This window comes from Dendronephthya gigantea, unplaced genomic scaffold (genome assembly GCF_004324835.1).
Source record: "Dendronephthya gigantea isolate DGI-Jeju-01 unplaced genomic scaffold, DenGig_1.0 000029F, whole genome shotgun sequence".
In the NCBI taxonomy this organism is placed as follows: domain Eukaryota; kingdom Metazoa; phylum Cnidaria; class Anthozoa; order Malacalcyonacea; family Nephtheidae; genus Dendronephthya; species Dendronephthya gigantea.
Window position 1 is genome coordinate 495297 of NW_021163039.1, and position 16569 is coordinate 511865.

The 16569-nt window shown below is 37.7% G+C and overlaps 3 protein-coding genes across 3 annotated transcripts; 1 reads left to right on the forward strand and 2 right to left on the reverse strand.

Annotated features, from left to right (window-relative positions):
* Positions 1–4024: 4024 nt before the first annotated feature.
* LOC114523904 (probable G-protein coupled receptor No18) lies at positions 4025–5872 on the forward strand. The gene is made up of 2 exons (XM_028544966.1): positions 4025–5258; positions 5815–5872. Exon 1 carries the CDS (start codon positions 4025–4027, stop codon positions 5246–5248), a length of 1224 nt encoding a protein of 407 aa, XP_028400767.1. The 3' UTR covers positions 5249–5258; positions 5815–5872.
* On the reverse strand, positions 5532–10866 carry LOC114523982 (dimethylaniline monooxygenase [N-oxide-forming] 2-like). Its single transcript, XM_028545059.1, has 7 exons — positions 10436–10866; positions 8654–8871; positions 7818–8039; positions 7502–7624; positions 7153–7261; positions 6619–6853; positions 5532–5966 (listed from the first exon to the last, which is right to left on the reverse strand). The coding sequence occupies exons 1-7, from the start codon at positions 10837–10839 to the stop codon at positions 5649–5651; spliced, it is 1629 nt and encodes a 542-aa protein (XP_028400860.1). The 5' UTR covers positions 10840–10866; the 3' UTR covers positions 5532–5648.
* A 1023-nt stretch (positions 10867–11889) lies between these two features.
* Positions 11890–16414, reverse strand: LOC114523992 (dimethylaniline monooxygenase [N-oxide-forming] 5-like). Its single transcript, XM_028545081.1, has 7 exons — positions 15967–16414; positions 14445–14671; positions 13892–14113; positions 13684–13803; positions 13251–13359; positions 12607–12841; positions 11890–12455 (listed from the first exon to the last, which is right to left on the reverse strand). The coding sequence occupies exons 1-7, from the start codon at positions 16359–16361 to the stop codon at positions 12132–12134; spliced, it is 1632 nt and encodes a 543-aa protein (XP_028400882.1). The 5' UTR covers positions 16362–16414; the 3' UTR covers positions 11890–12131.
* Positions 16415–16569: the final 155 nt, after the last annotated feature.

Genomic DNA, 16569 nt, shown 5'->3' on the forward strand with positions numbered 1-16569 from the left:
AATTGTAAATATATATGCATGTATATATGTCTTATATAGAATTGTGTATTTACACAAAGCCAATTCATACTCCTAATTTCAAAATTCTAAGCTGAAATTAATCTCTGATAGTTCTACAGTAAATAATTAAAGGAATAAAGGTATAAAATAAAGCGCTGTGTTTAGAAAAATAATCGAACTTTGCCTTCAGTATATATATAATTTTATTTAAATCATATGTGCGTATAGAACATAAATAGAAAAAATAAAAAGTCGAAATAGCAACATTAATCTATATGCTAATGGATGAATCGATACGTAACAAAAATAAACACTAAATTGACGCGAAATATTTCTATCGCAATCGATTTGTGGAAAATGTTTTCGTTTTTGACACCCTGTAAGCCAGGCGTTGAGCAGAACAATGTACAAACGAATTCAATTCTTATTTTGCCGAAATGACTTGATGAATACGATCGAAAAAGATAGGGAAAAGATTGGATTTACCGCTGCATCTATAATTAATTATGGAAAACAATCTATTAGCACAAATGAATTGAAAACGCGCGGAATGTTATTACCTAAAGCTGTTTAAACTAGACTCCCATGGGTGGCCGTTACGGTATATTCCAGACCTCAGCAAGCCAAGAAATAGGACGAAGCGGCTGCCGAAAGACCGTTGTTGCCGCCGTGCAAAACGAACTGAGAAGTTCTGAAAGGAAGCGTGAAGGTTACTTGCAAAGTTTCAACTGTATTTTGTTACTCTCCGAAGCGGAAGGAAAATCGCCATTGGTTGGATTTTAGTTGGCTTTGTTACATTCGCGTATGGTCGTTGTCGCAAACTAGCCTGAATCTAGATAAAATCTTGTTTAGAAACAAACGAGGCTCTTTGGACTTCATAAAGACTATCCAGACGTTAAAGATATCGAGATTTTACTACACAAGCAGAAGGGATTCTAACCGCATTGCGGAATATATAATTATACTCTATAAGGAAGTTTGTTTGATGTGCTCTTCAAGACAAACACATTTGTCCATAATAACAGAATAATTTCTAAAGACTTTGGAATATCGAAACGGTGTAAAGAAATACTGTATATTTTGGATAGTCATACTACTTCACAAGTCGAAACGAATCCCAGGTTTGTACATGCATCATTTAACAAAAACCGCCTAAATAGCAGATTTAAACAAAGCAATAAGCTTTAACTCTTTTTATATTCGTATTACAATAGCAGGTGACTATATAATAAGATATATATCTGAATTGATTAAAATGGCATACAGCCGCTACAGCCTTGCAATCATGCGGTTAAAGTTCAAGATTTAAACTGAAAATTGCTTAGCAACTCTATTTTCTTCTTCACTTCCCCCTCGCATAGATGTTTGCTGAAAAGTGATAAGTAATCACACTCTCGTGAGGTGCATGGGAAGCGGATATAAACGGCGCAGTTTCTAAAACACAGCCGGCTAATCAAATCCTTTTGTAAACAGGAAATACTCCGAATCGCGGACGATACATAGACGTGGAGGGGAAAATTTGTGTAAATGAATTGGAACTTAAAGCCGTCCGTTTTAGTTAGACTTCAGAAACATCTGCATGGGTGCAAAAATTAAAAAGGAATAAAAAACATATATTAGATTAATCATAAAGACTTCTGATAAAGAAAAGAGTACAAAAGAGGAGAGATGCTGAGCGAAGGTAAAACGACCGCACTTTAAGGCATTAAAAATATATAGCTGATAACAGCGCCACCTCGATTCCCATTAATTTCATTATCAGTCCAATATATAGTAAAAGCAATTAATATACGTGCAAGAAAACATGGACTAGAAGCCTCTTCAATATAACAGCATTAATTTGATCGAATTTTATCAACCGACCTGATAATTATGAAAATTTTAAGAGATTTGTTATCGCCGCTAATTTCAACGCAAATATGCAGACTTCCTTTATCATGACCAAAGCTTTATACTCGCTCCATAGATATATTTTGAGCAAATAAATAAACTCCTTGAGACTGTATATAATACTGTTCGTGAGTATTCTGAAGGATTTGGACTGTTTTTGATACGAATAAAGAAACATTAGGACAAAGATAAATATTTTAGAAATGCAAAACTTCTATTATTTTGGCCGTTGTTGGGTTGATTAAATCTTAGACTTACGCCTGTATTCTGAAAGCACTCACACTCAAACTCATTGAGTGGGAGATCTTAATCTTCTCATAGCGTTTCAATGGCGGTATTTCCAGCCGAACAGGGGCTTGATTTTCAGTGATTTACCTTATATCTTTCCATCTATTCAGAGAAAACTTTCTCATTGATCAGCATTAACAAAATTTATATGTCATACTCGATGAGTATGAGTGTGAGTGAGCTTTTTGAATACAGGCGTTGGTGTTCCTAAATCAAGGATCCTCTTCAATAATTGTTGGTTACAAAGCCGAAATTTGATTGCTTTTCAAGCGTTTTTAAAACGGTTGAAAAACGTTGATCACGATCTGGTGGCGGTGGATAGCACTATCCAGCTTTCGTTCAACTGGCCCCAGATCAAAAATCACTACAGTAAACATTAATCGACATGAAAGATTTCGCCACGTTTTTTATACGTGACTTCATGATGTAGACTAAATATCAACGATGATAAAACGCCGATTAATAAATCAAAGAAAAAAGCCATCTAGCTTTTGCAAAAATTCATCACACTGCCATTCGCCATAATTGTAAAAAAGATAAACTTTAATTCCGGTCAGTATTGAGAAATGATTAGAGCGCATGCGAAATATCAAACAATTTAAAGATGTTTACCAAGTGAAGTGCACATTTGAATTTGCAAAAAATCGCATCTTTTTCATGAAAGTTTATGTCGAGTTTGTAATATATAAACAAGTGCTTTGCTTCAGTTGTTTACATTCCGAACTGCCGTACTACATTCAATATATGTTTTATTGTTTAGACGCGAAAAGATATGCTCAATATGTTAAATTAGCTTTACTGAACTTCTGTTGTAAATTGGCGGTGTTTGAAACCGTTTTGACATAAAAACGAATGTAAGAGCGCTCGAAAACGTTACCGTGTGTGCACATACCTTAATTTTTATGCCTAGCTATTACTAAATATGAACTAGAGTTGGTGTGCGGCTGTAGATGAATAACCTTAAAAACATTTAGTTTACATCTATTAGTCACCAACAGATGATATGTACACTCAAAATCATCTGCCTAGATCATATAATAACGACATATTTTAGAGCATTTTTTGCACCCAAATTAAAAAGGCTAAAAAACAAGTAATTCGGGAGAATTTCCAATGTGTAACTAAACGTGGACCGCCTATAGAATAATATAATCACAAAAAACATATTCAATGCATTTTCTATATACATGTATGTATATAAATTATAATACATTTTCATCGTTACACTAGATGTTTTCATTTCATAGGAAACAGAATCCAATCAATTGTAGAAGATCGAAAAGTGTTTTACTACAGTCGACTGGAAACCATAAATAAATAATGCATATGGTTTCTTTTTCGTTCTGTTAAATGTTAGCCGAAGAATTATTACTTATTACGTATATTGAAAACATCCTCCTTTCAAAACGGAAGACAGGTGAATCCTGTAAACAAAATATCGTTTGGATGTTGAAAAACTGCATTAATTTGTCTCATTTAGCATTTTTGTTTGTATTTTGGATATAGGATTGTGAGATATATCGTCCTCGTCAGAGTAATTCCTCCTCAAAAGAGATAACGAAGCAGAAGTTTGGAAGAAACAAACGTCCGGATTTGGATAAGTAAAGCGTTCATTGTGTCGGCAATGTAAATTGAATGAAATGGAAATTAGTCTGTCAATAACAGGTCTTTCATTTTTTTCTTATGATAATGGTAGGGAATGACTTCCGTTTAATTAAATAGAGGAAGTTATAACAAAAAAGGAAGTGACTGTCGAGAAGTGCTTGGGTTTCTTCTTCCAAAACGTTGTGCTAAAACTGCACACTTTGAAAAGCAAGTTTTTTCGAAAACAAAACAATTTACGGCTATGTTGGATACTTTGTGCAATTCCAACATGACTTCGCAATCGCAGGCAGAGTCCTACGCTACTGCAATCCTTTCCGGCCTATTGGCTCTGGTTACAATTCCTGGAAACGTCCTGGTCTGCCTGGCAGTTCTAAAGACGTCGAACAGAAACATCCGAAATCCTTTTAACTATTTCGTGCTGAGTCTTGCCGTCGCCGACCTGGTAGTCGGTTGCCTGACCGAACCATTGTCGGTTTATGTCCACGTGAAAGAAGCCTCGGGTGGTCGTGTAGAGCACGTGGAATTGGAGTTCCTTCACATGTCCTATTTCATATCTTGTACCTCTTCCGTGTTAAGCATCTGTCTTCTCGGAATCGAGAGATATGTTGCAATTACTTCGCCGCTTAAGTTCAGGCTGTTCTTCAGTGTACGAAGATTTCTTCTTCTGGGGACTATACTTTGGTTGACATCGATAGGCCTGTCATCGATTTATCTCGTCACAAACTACACGACTTATGCTCTGATCTTCAGCACAAATGCGGTCGGCTGGACTCTGGGCGTGAGTATTTTTACGTACACCAAAATCTTGAGGACGTTCAACGAAAGGCTGAGAAACTCTGCAATACAGCGAAGAAAGAAAACAACGATGTCGAGTGAAACAAAATCGCAGTCGGCAAATGTCGGGTTGCAGCCGGTAAATCGTCATCATAGGTCGCCCTCAAAACAACCGCTATCCCCCGCGGTCGTTCCAAAACACAAATCCAGGTTAAGTCCCTCGCCTGCAACGCATGATGGTAACGAATCTAAGTCTAAAACGCACCACGACGCAAAGGGAATGATTCCAATGACTAAAAGTAAAAAAAACGATTCGCTCCCTAATCCGTGGAACGTGAAGTTAACGAAAACCTACCTGGTTATCATATCGATATTTCTCGCGTGTTATTTTCCCGCGTGTGTCGTGATATACACTATGAAATGGTGCAGCACGTGTAGCTGTGAGACCCTGCGTTATTTGCAAGATTTGCAGTTCATGATCATAGCCGTACAATCCGCGTTGAACCCGTTCGTGTACGCTTTCCGCTTCAAACGTTTCCGGAACGCCGTGATGCAAATGCTACACTGCCGCCCGCGAACGCGAGCTAATGTACGGTCAACGGTAAACTTCAAGAGTAACATGGCCCTAACCAAGAGCACGTTGTCACTGCAAGTCTCCGCGATAAAGAAGCACTCTTCCGAAGAATTATGAGACAAAAACGGTAATTGTAAATACTGCAACTAAATTTGTAAATAATGTCTGTAACTTTCAGGTAAAAGATATTGTAAATGATTTAATGTATTGCATTAAATGTCTGAATCTTTTCTGAATTTTACCTCAAATTATATTGTTATATACTCGTGATAATACATACGAGAATGTCATATTTTTTACCAGTTTTAAGCAGTTTGACTCGAAGTATCATTTGCCCTTTTTTTATGTGTTTTATTTGCAAATTAAAACCGAATAAAAACTTTCTTTTAATCACGTTGAAACTCGACATTTTCCAGCGCTAACTTAGCCGAATATAAGAACAAAATATCAGCATATTTTCACAGATATCTAAAATATAGGCGATAGATAAGGTTACATTATGTATTACAATATTTCTTTACGAAAGGAAACAAAAAATACACGCTAGAAAGATAATTAAAACCACAGCAAAATTCCGATGGAAATAAGGCTTAGTTTTAACCACCGGTGAACATCTCATGGTTTTCAACGGACATTTGTAGTCGTCTTCAACACTCAAAATATTTTTTCTTGCATCTTCCCAGGTATTTGGGCCTTGGAGCCGATATTGGGCTGGAACAGCGGGCCCAAACAAACAATGATAAGCAAGTTGAGGGTCTTTTGCAAAAATTGACCACAAGTCAGGCTTTGCTCCGATCATTTCAGTAATCTCGTCCATGTAGGCTATCATCGGAACCTGAAATGTTTCATCAAATGAAAGAGGGATTTTTATAGTTGTTCATTTAACAAGGAGGAATTGCGTTTTCGACCAATCAGCGCGTTTGTTTACAGAATGCAAAAATTTGAACTACACGCGCTGAAAAAGGTACATTATTTAGCTACCATTTTACATGAAGTATGAAAAACTTGCCTGGAAAATGTAAACAAATATGCCGATTAGTTGAAAATGAAATTCCATCTTTTTGTTCATTCAGCTATTCTTTTATAAAATTGGACCCACTTCAAACGAAGCCTTATTAATGTTACATTTTGCTATTATGTCGTGCGTGCATTTCAAGAGAAAAAAATCATAATATATGATAATATATTAATCTTATTAATCTTTGCCTCTGTAAATCACTGTAAATCCTAAATTCTATTAAAATACTGTCAGTTTTAAAACGAGATTGACAATAAAACTGAATAAAACGTTGAGACCATAAACGTTTAACATCTGCAATTCTTGTTATAAAACTGACCATATGTTAAATAAACCTTGAAACTTTGAAAAGTATTAATAGGCTTCATTCTATCCTTTTTCAAGCTTCGTGTGTTTTAATTGTGAGAAGATGCGAATTGAAACTCGAACTTCGCCATATTGTAAAACGAAGCCTTTCCATTACACTTACTCCATGTAAAAACTTCTCCTTCGATCTACCAATGTTTGAGAGCTGTTCTTCCCTCGCTAAGCATTCAGCCAGCATGTCTTTGTTGCTCGGCAAAACACATCTTCCGGCAAAAACCTCGGCAGCCACCCTGGCCTGCATTTCCCAGGTGGGTACATCCGAGCCGACGGTCTCAATCAGGCCTATAAATGCCAGAGTTTGGTGATGTGCTTCCGGGATAAATATATGCTTATACAACCTGGAATATAACAAGGACATCGACAGAAGATGAATAAATATACAACATAACAAGATGGAATTTTGTTTTCCGGCAAATAATTGGCATATTTGTTTACGTTTTTCAGGAAAGAAATTTTTCAGAATGCACACATTTGATACTTCATGTAAAATAGTATAAATAATGAATCTTTTTACAGTCGAAATTTATTCTGATTGGGTTACTGAAAATGTAAACAAACAATCTGATTGGTTTAAACGAAATTCCCTCTTTGTTATACAGCATAAATATGATTTACAGCTCAATAATTTATAACGAACCTTGAATAATGTTCATTCTCGACCGGGATAATATCAGGTGCAAATGGAAAATCTAATTTAAACCCAGTACAAAATATGATAGCATCAATATTCTCCAACACTTCTTCACCTGTCGAAAATTATCACGTTGGTATTAGCTACATGTAACAGTGTAGATCTAAATCTAAACATTTTCACGTTCTGAATGAAGGCTATATATCAGGAAGCCTGTCTACACCATCGAGGTTTACTACATGAGTTTACTAATTTTGTAGATAGGATGTGTAAATTGCATGCAGAATTTACCCATCGGAGATAATCTTTGTTGACAGCGTGCAACTTATAGAGGTAAAAAAAAACACACACACACCGCCAAATACTACAGACGTTTCTCGTAGATCCTTGAGTTCGCCTTTTACAATAACTCGACCAGTGATTATTTTAGTCGGTAGTTCATCGTTGACAAATCCAAACTGATTAACTCCAAGGACACCTGAAAAGCCAGAATCTGCGTTGTATTTCAATATCGTATCGTGTGCTCCTCTTTTCATAACGGCAAATCAATTTTAATGAAAAATTTTTAGTTTTGTGCATGATCGATTATTGTAAATTTCCCTAGTACTAATAAACGTATTCATAATTTTAAAAAAAATTTCAATGAAAACAAAACAAATTTAGATGAATACCGCTGGGCTGTAGTCCAAGACGCACAAAATCGTACTCCGTGTTGTGGACACCGCTAACATAGAATCGCTTCAAATTTTTGTTTACTAAACCCGCAGCCCTCGTGATTTGATGGTCGAACGGTTTTGTGGTACCAGGTACCAGGCGTTTTACGATGTAACCGCCGCTTCTTGTGCTGAGGTATACTTGAGATGCGTGCAGGCTCAGCTCAATTGAAATATCACCTGCAACCAGAACGTTAAAAGGCCTCTTAAAAGGTCAGTTCTTTTTCGTGAAACGTATACTTCACTATACTACCAATATAATATATAGATATGTTTATTGAACTCTGATGAATGTGGCCTAAGTTATATTCTAAAGATTAAAGGTTGTATTATGGCTACAAGAACTTTTATAAAACAACGATTTTGGAGTTCCACATATAGGTCGTGTGTTGACAGAAACAAACCGAGAGGAGAGAGGGAAGGGGGCTAAATAGAAGGGAGAATCATAAACTCAAGATGTCCGCCGTTCGATGTTCCACCCCTCCCTCGGTGCCTAAATCCCGGACATATCTTCCTGCATTATTGGTTTGCAAGTTAAGATTACATTCGTATATTCGTGATATTTATTACCACCCAAAGATCTTTCGGCATATTTCAAAATTAACTTGGTAATACCCCAACAGAATGCGCACATGATGCATGCTATTGTGGGGGACGTTTAGGTTCAGTGATTTAGCACACAGGGTCGTTTTCAGGCTGATATATTTGATATCTTTCCCGAATTTCCTTAAACGGTTCGCACCCCCCGGGTATTTGAAATATTGCCATAATGGCATGTTTCTCACAGCACCAACCTGCAGAAGAACCACAGCCAACGACAACAACTCTCTTTCCAACATAAGGTTTAAAGCTTCTGTAATCTCCACTGTGCACTTTAGCACCTTGAAATTTCTTCATTCCTGGAATATCAGGTATAGATGGAATGGAAAGATGCCCAGTGCATATCATTACAGCATCAAAAATCTCCTCGTCTATTTGGATCCCATTTTTCGGCGCCTCATTTTCGGCCTGCCTGAAATTTTGGAAAAATAACATGTATATAACGTTTGTTCTGATTGGTCGAAGCCATCCAAACACGGAAATTTAATTCGCGTATGGAAATCAAACTTGGAACACTACCTCCTTTTTTAATTTTATCATGTATAGTAAAATCACATATAACATGGATAATAAAATCATAGTCTTTAACTATCCATGATTTTATAAAGCGATTACTTATTGGTTTCCCGTGTTGTGATGGCCTGATCTAAACATGCACGAGTGCGCTTTTCTTAACTCTCGCAGCATTCCCGCGTGTTTGGATCAGGCCATCCAAACACGAAAACCATGCATGAAGTAATTAATTATTAATAACTATCGATTTGTGATACAGTAATGCATGCGTGTGATGAGTCACTGGAGAGAACAATTCGATTTTACAGCGGACAGTTTTGAATCAACAATCCGCGTTTTAAAAAGTTTCAGCAACTCCTGCCTAAATGGAAAACATGCAACGACCGCAGTTGATTGCAAAGACCCTAGTTCATTCCAATAGATAGTGGGAAACACATAAATTTTGACTACATACTGATCATCGCAGCCCCGACCAGACGACAAGTAAATTCTATATCAGTAATCGACGCTATACTTAGCTAATATAGAGGAGTTTTCCAGCATTTTTTCGACAAATTGAATAAATTTGAAAAGAAAATATCAAGAGCAATGGTTTTAAGGAATATTTTCTAAGAGGCTTTCAAAAGGAAGGCTAGAAAGACGTTTTGCAACTCTGGCGAAATGATTCTATGTGTACAATCGATCCACGCACGACCACCCATGCAACATTAAAAATATTGTAACTATACGCTATGTAAATTTCATGCGGTAATAGGTATATCCTCTGTATTATGTATGTATTATCAATAATTTTATCACAGCACTTTCAAAGCGTAGCCTCACAGACTGAAATTCACACATATTATTCATGCCAAAAATTCCAAGGGGCTGTTTACAGATTCCGGTTCAACGAGGCGCGAGATGATGTTGGGGGAGTGAAATCAGCAAATAACGTGAGATCGGGCAATCGTGTGATCACCCCGACAGTAACATATGCTAGTTTCGTCTTATAGATTTATCTTAATACTTCAAAGTCATCTCACGCTTCGTAGAATCCCGGTAGATTGTCCCTAAGTCTACAGCAATGGGGGGGTTCATTATGACAATGCAATAATTTAATCTCTCATGATCAGGAAATTTCTATAGTGGTTAATATCAAAAGTCTGACTTCGGACGAATTCACGAGAGGAATCGATTAAAAATTGTTGCTCTTAAAGCATCATAAAAATCGCATAAATGGAGTTATGGAGTTGCAGCCCGTAACAGCCGAAGGGCGGTCGATAATTTTAAGATGCAACATTGTAACACCACATGCGACATTTATTACACCACACAGACTTTCGCGTCTGGCCTATAGAAGTCTGTCATTGTTTATTAAAAGACAGCGTGAATTGGGTTTATATCTAAATATATTTTGCAATCTACAGTCCTTGCCTTGTAACTTCCTGATTATAGCAACTGTTATGTTTATAGATATTAGATACCTTGTATTCCTTGTATAAGATAAAGCCCAGTTGCCGGTCTCGTTGTAATCCGTGGCCTTCGATAGCTTTGTGACCTTCGTATTAAACCTGACGTACTCCTCTAAGCCAAAGTTCTCGGCGTACAATCGTAAGTACTTCATAAACAGACGATGGTGAAGGTAATTTGGCCATTCCTTGGGCACAGGAAAGTCAGAAAAGCACATTATTGCTTTGCTAATGTTGGTTACCGTGCCGGAATGCACGGAGCCCAAACCCGGTCGAGGTTCGTCGGTGTAGTTCCAAATGCCACCAAAGCTTGATTGCTGCTCAAAACATGTCGGTTGCAAACCAGCATCGAGGCAGCATTTAATGGCCGTCAGACCTCCGACACCACAGCCGATAATTGCGACTTTTTTGGCAACCATTTTGGTTAACTTTATTTGCCGGTAAAATATGATTGCACGTTTGTGTAGATATATGGTAATTGGATTGGACTTCGCACCCTGAAGGCATATCCTAAGGTGTCAAGCCGTAAGTGTCTGTTCACACGATCCAATTTTGTTGGATTCAATTCACTTAATTCTGATGAATGTTTTATAGTCTGTTGTCTTGTAGTGTATATCAGCAGCAAATCCACTGAAGCCAATCTACTACTGCAGCTACATCAATCGCCGACTATATGCCATACGTCAAAAGTGAATTGGATCCAAGAAAATTGGATCGTGTGAACAGACCTTCAGTGTCAAATTTGCAGCGATGAATTTAATTAATTCATATGGCATTATGAAATAAAAAGATAAGAAGGCTGAAGGCATTTTGCTGAGCGAGTTAATACTACATGTTTGGAGAAGAAAATACACAAGTTTATAATTTTTAGGCTGTTGCGGTTGATCAAAATATTGATAAAGATCGGTTTATTGAATAACGATATTGATTTTTCAGATTTTTCATTCGATACTGAATTTTTTAGTTTATCGATATTTCGATATACCAAAAATTGGGTGAAAAAAATTCCATACTTTTCGCGTTATAGAATCACCCGAAGTTAATGATTAATGTGCTTTTAATCGGGTCTTTAAATGTTTTTAATGACTATTGACGATGCTTTATTAGCGACTCTATCAAACTTTGGTGCTAGAGTAGAGTATAATGGTCTAAGCAGAGATGTATAGTGTTAGATGTCAATTTAGTGAGCATGCTCACATTTTGATGTGTCTGATAAACGACTCATCAGTTTAAAATATGAATCTTTTTTCTGTAAAAGAGCATGTTACTATGATGCTGTCCGCATTTTTCGGTATATGCAGTGTCTGGTGAATCATGTTTTTGTTGAAATATTTATAGAACGTCGTGTATGGAGAGCAAAACTCATCAAAATCGATGTGAACATTTCTCCACCGCCAGTCTGCCATCGATTGAATTGTTTTAATTAACATATCGCCTTTAATTCAATTTTTACCTTTTATTTCCCCCAGAATTAAAAAGACTTCTTAATAAACAAGTATCTATCCTATGATCTTGGAGATGCCCAACCACAGTTGGGCAAATTTTCAGTATGTATACAATCTAAATTCACAAGGTACATTATCGTCGTATATGTATATTAATTCATGACGATATAATTCTAAACCAAGTTCAGTCATCCCATGTACATAGGACTTCCCATTACCTAGTTTACCTCGAAAAGCGGTGTGCCTCATTTCACTAGCCCGATTCTTCACAAAAGATAACGAAGAAAGTAAGCCAAGAGAGCTCCAAAAACCACAACAAGAACCCAAAACAAATATGAAGACTCCTTCTTCGCCATCATCGGCTCGCATCTTTTCACTTTCAACGGGTATTGGTAATCTTCTTCGACGCTTTTTATCACATTTTTTGCACCTTTCCAGGTGTTTGGCCCTTGTAGTCGATATTGGGCGCCGATTCCCGGCCCATAGAAACAGCAGTAGGCTAGTTTAGGGTCTCTTAGAAAAATGGACCACAGGTTTGGCTTAGCACCTATCAACGCGGACACTTCGTCCATGTAGGGAATATTCATAACCTGAAAGATATGGTTTTTAAAAATCGACTTGTAAAGACAGGACAAACATCGTATACTAAAGCAATACTTGACGCAAAACGTGACTGTCAGTATGTGTAAAGCTTGCAACAAAGTTAATTTTTTGACTTGACATTCGATCATGTTCACTTACACCGTACAAAAACTTTTCCTTCGGTCTGCCAATCTTCGTAAGGTATTCCTCTTCTGCCACACATTCAGCCACCCTGTCCGCTTTGCTCGGCAGCACACACCTTCCGGCAAACACCTCGCAAGCCACCCTGGCTTGGATCTCCCAGATCGGAGGATGTGCTCCGATGGTCTCCATGAGCCCTATCACAGCCAGGGTTTGCTGGTCTGCGTCCGGTATGAAGATGTGTTTGTACAACCTGAGTGTTGAAAAAATAATCTAATGACATTCACATTAATGAACAGCTTGGTTGACTCTACAAAGTTTACTTCTGCTTTTCAAGAGAACAAGCTGCGTTGATTTACTTTTTCCTTGTATATTTTGTAACTGCTTATCATCTCTGTCGTGTTATTGTGCGGGTATTAAAATACAGCAAAGACGAACAAATTATTTGTGCACATGTTTTGAATTTAAAAAATAAACCAAGATGATGGCGGCAATTGCAAACAACCTATATGAAAGTCGAAAACCAGTGACACCCTCGAACTAAACACGAGTAAATTTAAATGCAAATCATGGACGAATTGAAGCGAATGCTTTTTGGTAGTGGAAACATCAGATTTGTACATATAGAAAAGTCGGAAACAGACTTGGTTTTAAATTTATACCTCGTATAATGGCCATTCTCGACCTCAATGAGATCAGACGCAAATGGAAACTTCAAATCAAAACCGGTAGCATACACTATGGCATCGATGTTGTCCACCACGTCCTCACCTGTGTGGGGAAATCGTTTGGTCAATAAAAAGCATACAAAATCAATCATTATAACTTTATATGTCTGTGAAAATTCATCCAATTTAAAATCTCAACATTAAGGACTTCGTTTTCCCTATGGACGGTGGAGGATGGAATAAAAATCGAATATAAACAAATTGTCAGGTTTATAAAAACGAACTAATTTGTGAATAATAACAGTTCTATGTATTGCAACATTTTTGTATATGAAATTGATCTTATTGAATTTTACGTTCTAAGAATACTCAAGAACTTCATTTTCTCCCAGAATGGTGGAGGATATAACAAAAAACAGTCACGAACCGTCAAAGACCACAGACGACCCCCTAAGTTCCTTCAGTGCCCCCTTTACGATCACGCGACCAGACATAATTCTGGTTGGCAATTCCTCGAAGAATGGAAATTGCTGAACCATCGCGACTCCTGTGACAGATTAATTGCAGGTGTAATGAGAGAAATAAGTATCATATATATTAGTTTAATTAGTTGTTATTAATTGCAAAGCAATTACCCGTAGGTTGAAGACCGAGACGTACAAAATCGTACTCTGTATTGAGAACACCTTTAAAAAGGCTGCGATTGAAATATTTGTTGACGAAACTCTCTTGCCGCGTGATCTGATGATCAAACGGTTTTGTGGAGCCTGGCACGAGACGTTTAACCACATAACTACCCTGCCTTGTGCTCAGGTACACTTGTGACGCGTGAAGGCTCAGCTCAATGGAAATATCACCTAAAAACATAGTCGTTGTTTGAGAATCTCCCGACCAGAGCATCATCGTCTTCGACAACTAAAGGCCTGTTCACACGATGCAAATTTCTTGGATCCAATTTACTTCTAACGTAGGTAATAAAGTCTGTCATTGATAAGGCTATACTGCATTATCTTAGTTGATTTACGGCCCATATAAACTGAAGGTTAGTCGGCTATAAAACATCAATCAGAAGTGAATTGGATCGTGTGAACAGACCTTAACATCAAACGAGTGTCATTTTCGGTTCGGTTCATTATTTGGGTCGAAGTTTCAGCGGGATCAGTGATTTTCAGAAACAGCAATACCTACCAGCCGAATAACTGCTACCCACAACAACAACCCTCTTCCCAACAAAAGGATGAAAACTTCTGTAGTTCCCGCTGTGGACTTGAACACCTTTGAAATCTTCCATTCCTGGAAACTTAGGTGTAGCTGGATAGCAAAGATGTCCAACGCAAATCATCACCGCATCGAACGTCTCCTCAATCGTTTCACCCTTGTGATTCTCCTCCGTAACTTTCCCATCTTCGGATTTTCTGAAAAGATTAGCGATATTTCTTTGTACAGAGCCAGACCTCGTGATTAATAACCTAATATATTGCCATGTTGCACAATATACATTTAGTATAGAATAGCCGCTATGATGTAAGAAGCCAACTGGATGAAACAGATTGAACTGGATTACCCGCCATTACTTCGGCTGTGCAGTGCAAGTGGATGCATAAAAATCACGAAGACGTGCATTACAAAACTGTGTGTTCCTAATCGAAGCCCTAATGCATACTTCCTATGCAGAAAAGGTCTTTAATATCAATAGGCGACCAATCCGGCCATTCAAACAAGGGGAAATTATGCAAAACGCTTGTTCGCGTCTTAAATAAGACGGGCTTAGCAGACTCGTATTATAAACGTACAGCCCCCGTCTTAAGTCCGGCTACACGGCGATTTTTGAGGTCGATTTTCTTCTCTTGGTGTATGTTATTAGGTAAATCCAACAGAGTAGGTTACTTTACTTCGCCCAGCATAAACAACTGCGTAAATAATTCACACAAAAGCATACGCTGTGCCTTATAATTGTCTTCGATGAAAGGCTGCGAATGCATGTGATGTCTAAAAGAGTCTCTCAAACGCAAGAATTGTACAGACATAAAAACGTTTATCACTGCACAAATAAAAGGGAGTTTAGTGTGCCTCGAACCCAGAATTGCCAAGTTTGCCTGCAAAATGTGAAGTAGTACACAAATATATAGCCATGCGAAGTTGGCAATTTTTGAATACTTTGCATTGCGGGCGAAGGTAGGTGTGAAACTTATTTAGTTACACTCTTGTGGCCATAATACAAAGTATACAAAATTTGCCAAACTACGTTTGGCTATATCTTCGGTACTTTGTAATATTCCGCAGCCAAGAACTTTTCTTTTTTACAATGTTTAAAACACGGTTTTAATCATGCAAGCACAATGCTTTCAGATTAATTGTTTACACACAATCTAAAAAAAATTCGTGGCGAGCAAACATTATCTTCGCCGCCAACTAAATAAAAATGAAATAAAAATGAAATAAACCTTGGAATATATTCGCCGGAAAAACCGTAGATTCTCTAAATTGGAATTTGAGATTGATTTGTATCGATTTCCTGGGCCGAAAATGCATATCAAATTATGAATCAAACTCTGATTCAATTAAAGTAACTCGCTGGACTCGAGTTTCACATATTCGTTACAACTCCTTGCATTCAAGAATCCAGTTGCAATTGTAGAAGATATTTTAAGATTTAAATACCCTGAGAGCTAAAAACGTTTGTGATTTTTTAAGACAGTTATTCGTCTACCTTGTGTAGGATACGAGCCATCTTCCGGTCGTCTCGTGATCTGCGGCCTTGGAAAGCCTTTCCACTGTCGTATTGAGTTTCACGTATCTCTCCAACTCAAATTCCTTCGCATACATTTCAAGGTATTTCATGAACATGCTGTGATGCATGTAATTCGGCCATTCCTTTGGCATCGGATAGTCGGAGTAACATATTGTTGCTTTGCTGACGTTCGTTATTGTGCTTGCGTGGACGGAGCCAAGGTTAGGCCGTGGCCCGTCCGTGTAGTTCCAAATACCGCCGAACTTCGATTGTTGCTCAAAACATGTCGGTTGCAAACCGGCATCGAGGCAGCATTTGATGGCGGTCAGACCTCCGACGCCACATCCGATAATTGCGACTTTTTTGACGGCCATTTTAGTTCGTTCGCAGGCGAGACACGTTATTAAATAAACAATCTATCCTACGAGCAGCGCTTTTAAACAAGCGGTTACCAAAAAGATAGACTAATCGGCTTATATTTAGATTACGACAGCAGAGCTTACACAGGAACACGTAATTCAGTGTTTGGGGTATTTAATGCGTTTTTAAATAATGATAAAAATCGCCACACTTTGGTCCGAA

Coding starts and splice junctions, on each gene's coding strand:
- LOC114523904 (XM_028544966.1), top strand. CDS start 4,025: ATGTTGGATACTTTGTGCAATTCCAACATGACTTCGCAATCGCAGGCA.
- LOC114523982 (XM_028545059.1), bottom strand. CDS start 10,839: ATGGTTGCCAAAAAAGTCGCAATTATCGGCTGTGGTGTCGGAGGTCTG. Junction 8,872..10,435: donor TCTTATACAAGGAATACAAG/GTATCTAATATC, acceptor CCAAAATTTCAG/GCAGGCCGAAAATGAGGCGC. Junction 5,967..6,618: donor AGGAGAAGTTTTTACATGGA/GTAAGTGTAATG, acceptor GAAACATTTCAG/GTTCCGATGATAGCCTACAT.
- LOC114523992 (XM_028545081.1), bottom strand. CDS start 16,361: ATGGCCGTCAAAAAAGTCGCAATTATCGGATGTGGCGTCGGAGGTCTG. Junction 13,804..13,891: donor TCTCGGTCTTCAACCTACGG/GTAATTGCTTTG, acceptor AATCTGTCACAG/GAGTCGCGATGGTTCAGCAA. Junction 13,360..13,683: donor GTCGTCTGTGGTCTTTGACG/GTTCGTGACTGT, acceptor TTCCCCACACAG/GTGAGGACGTGGTGGACAAC.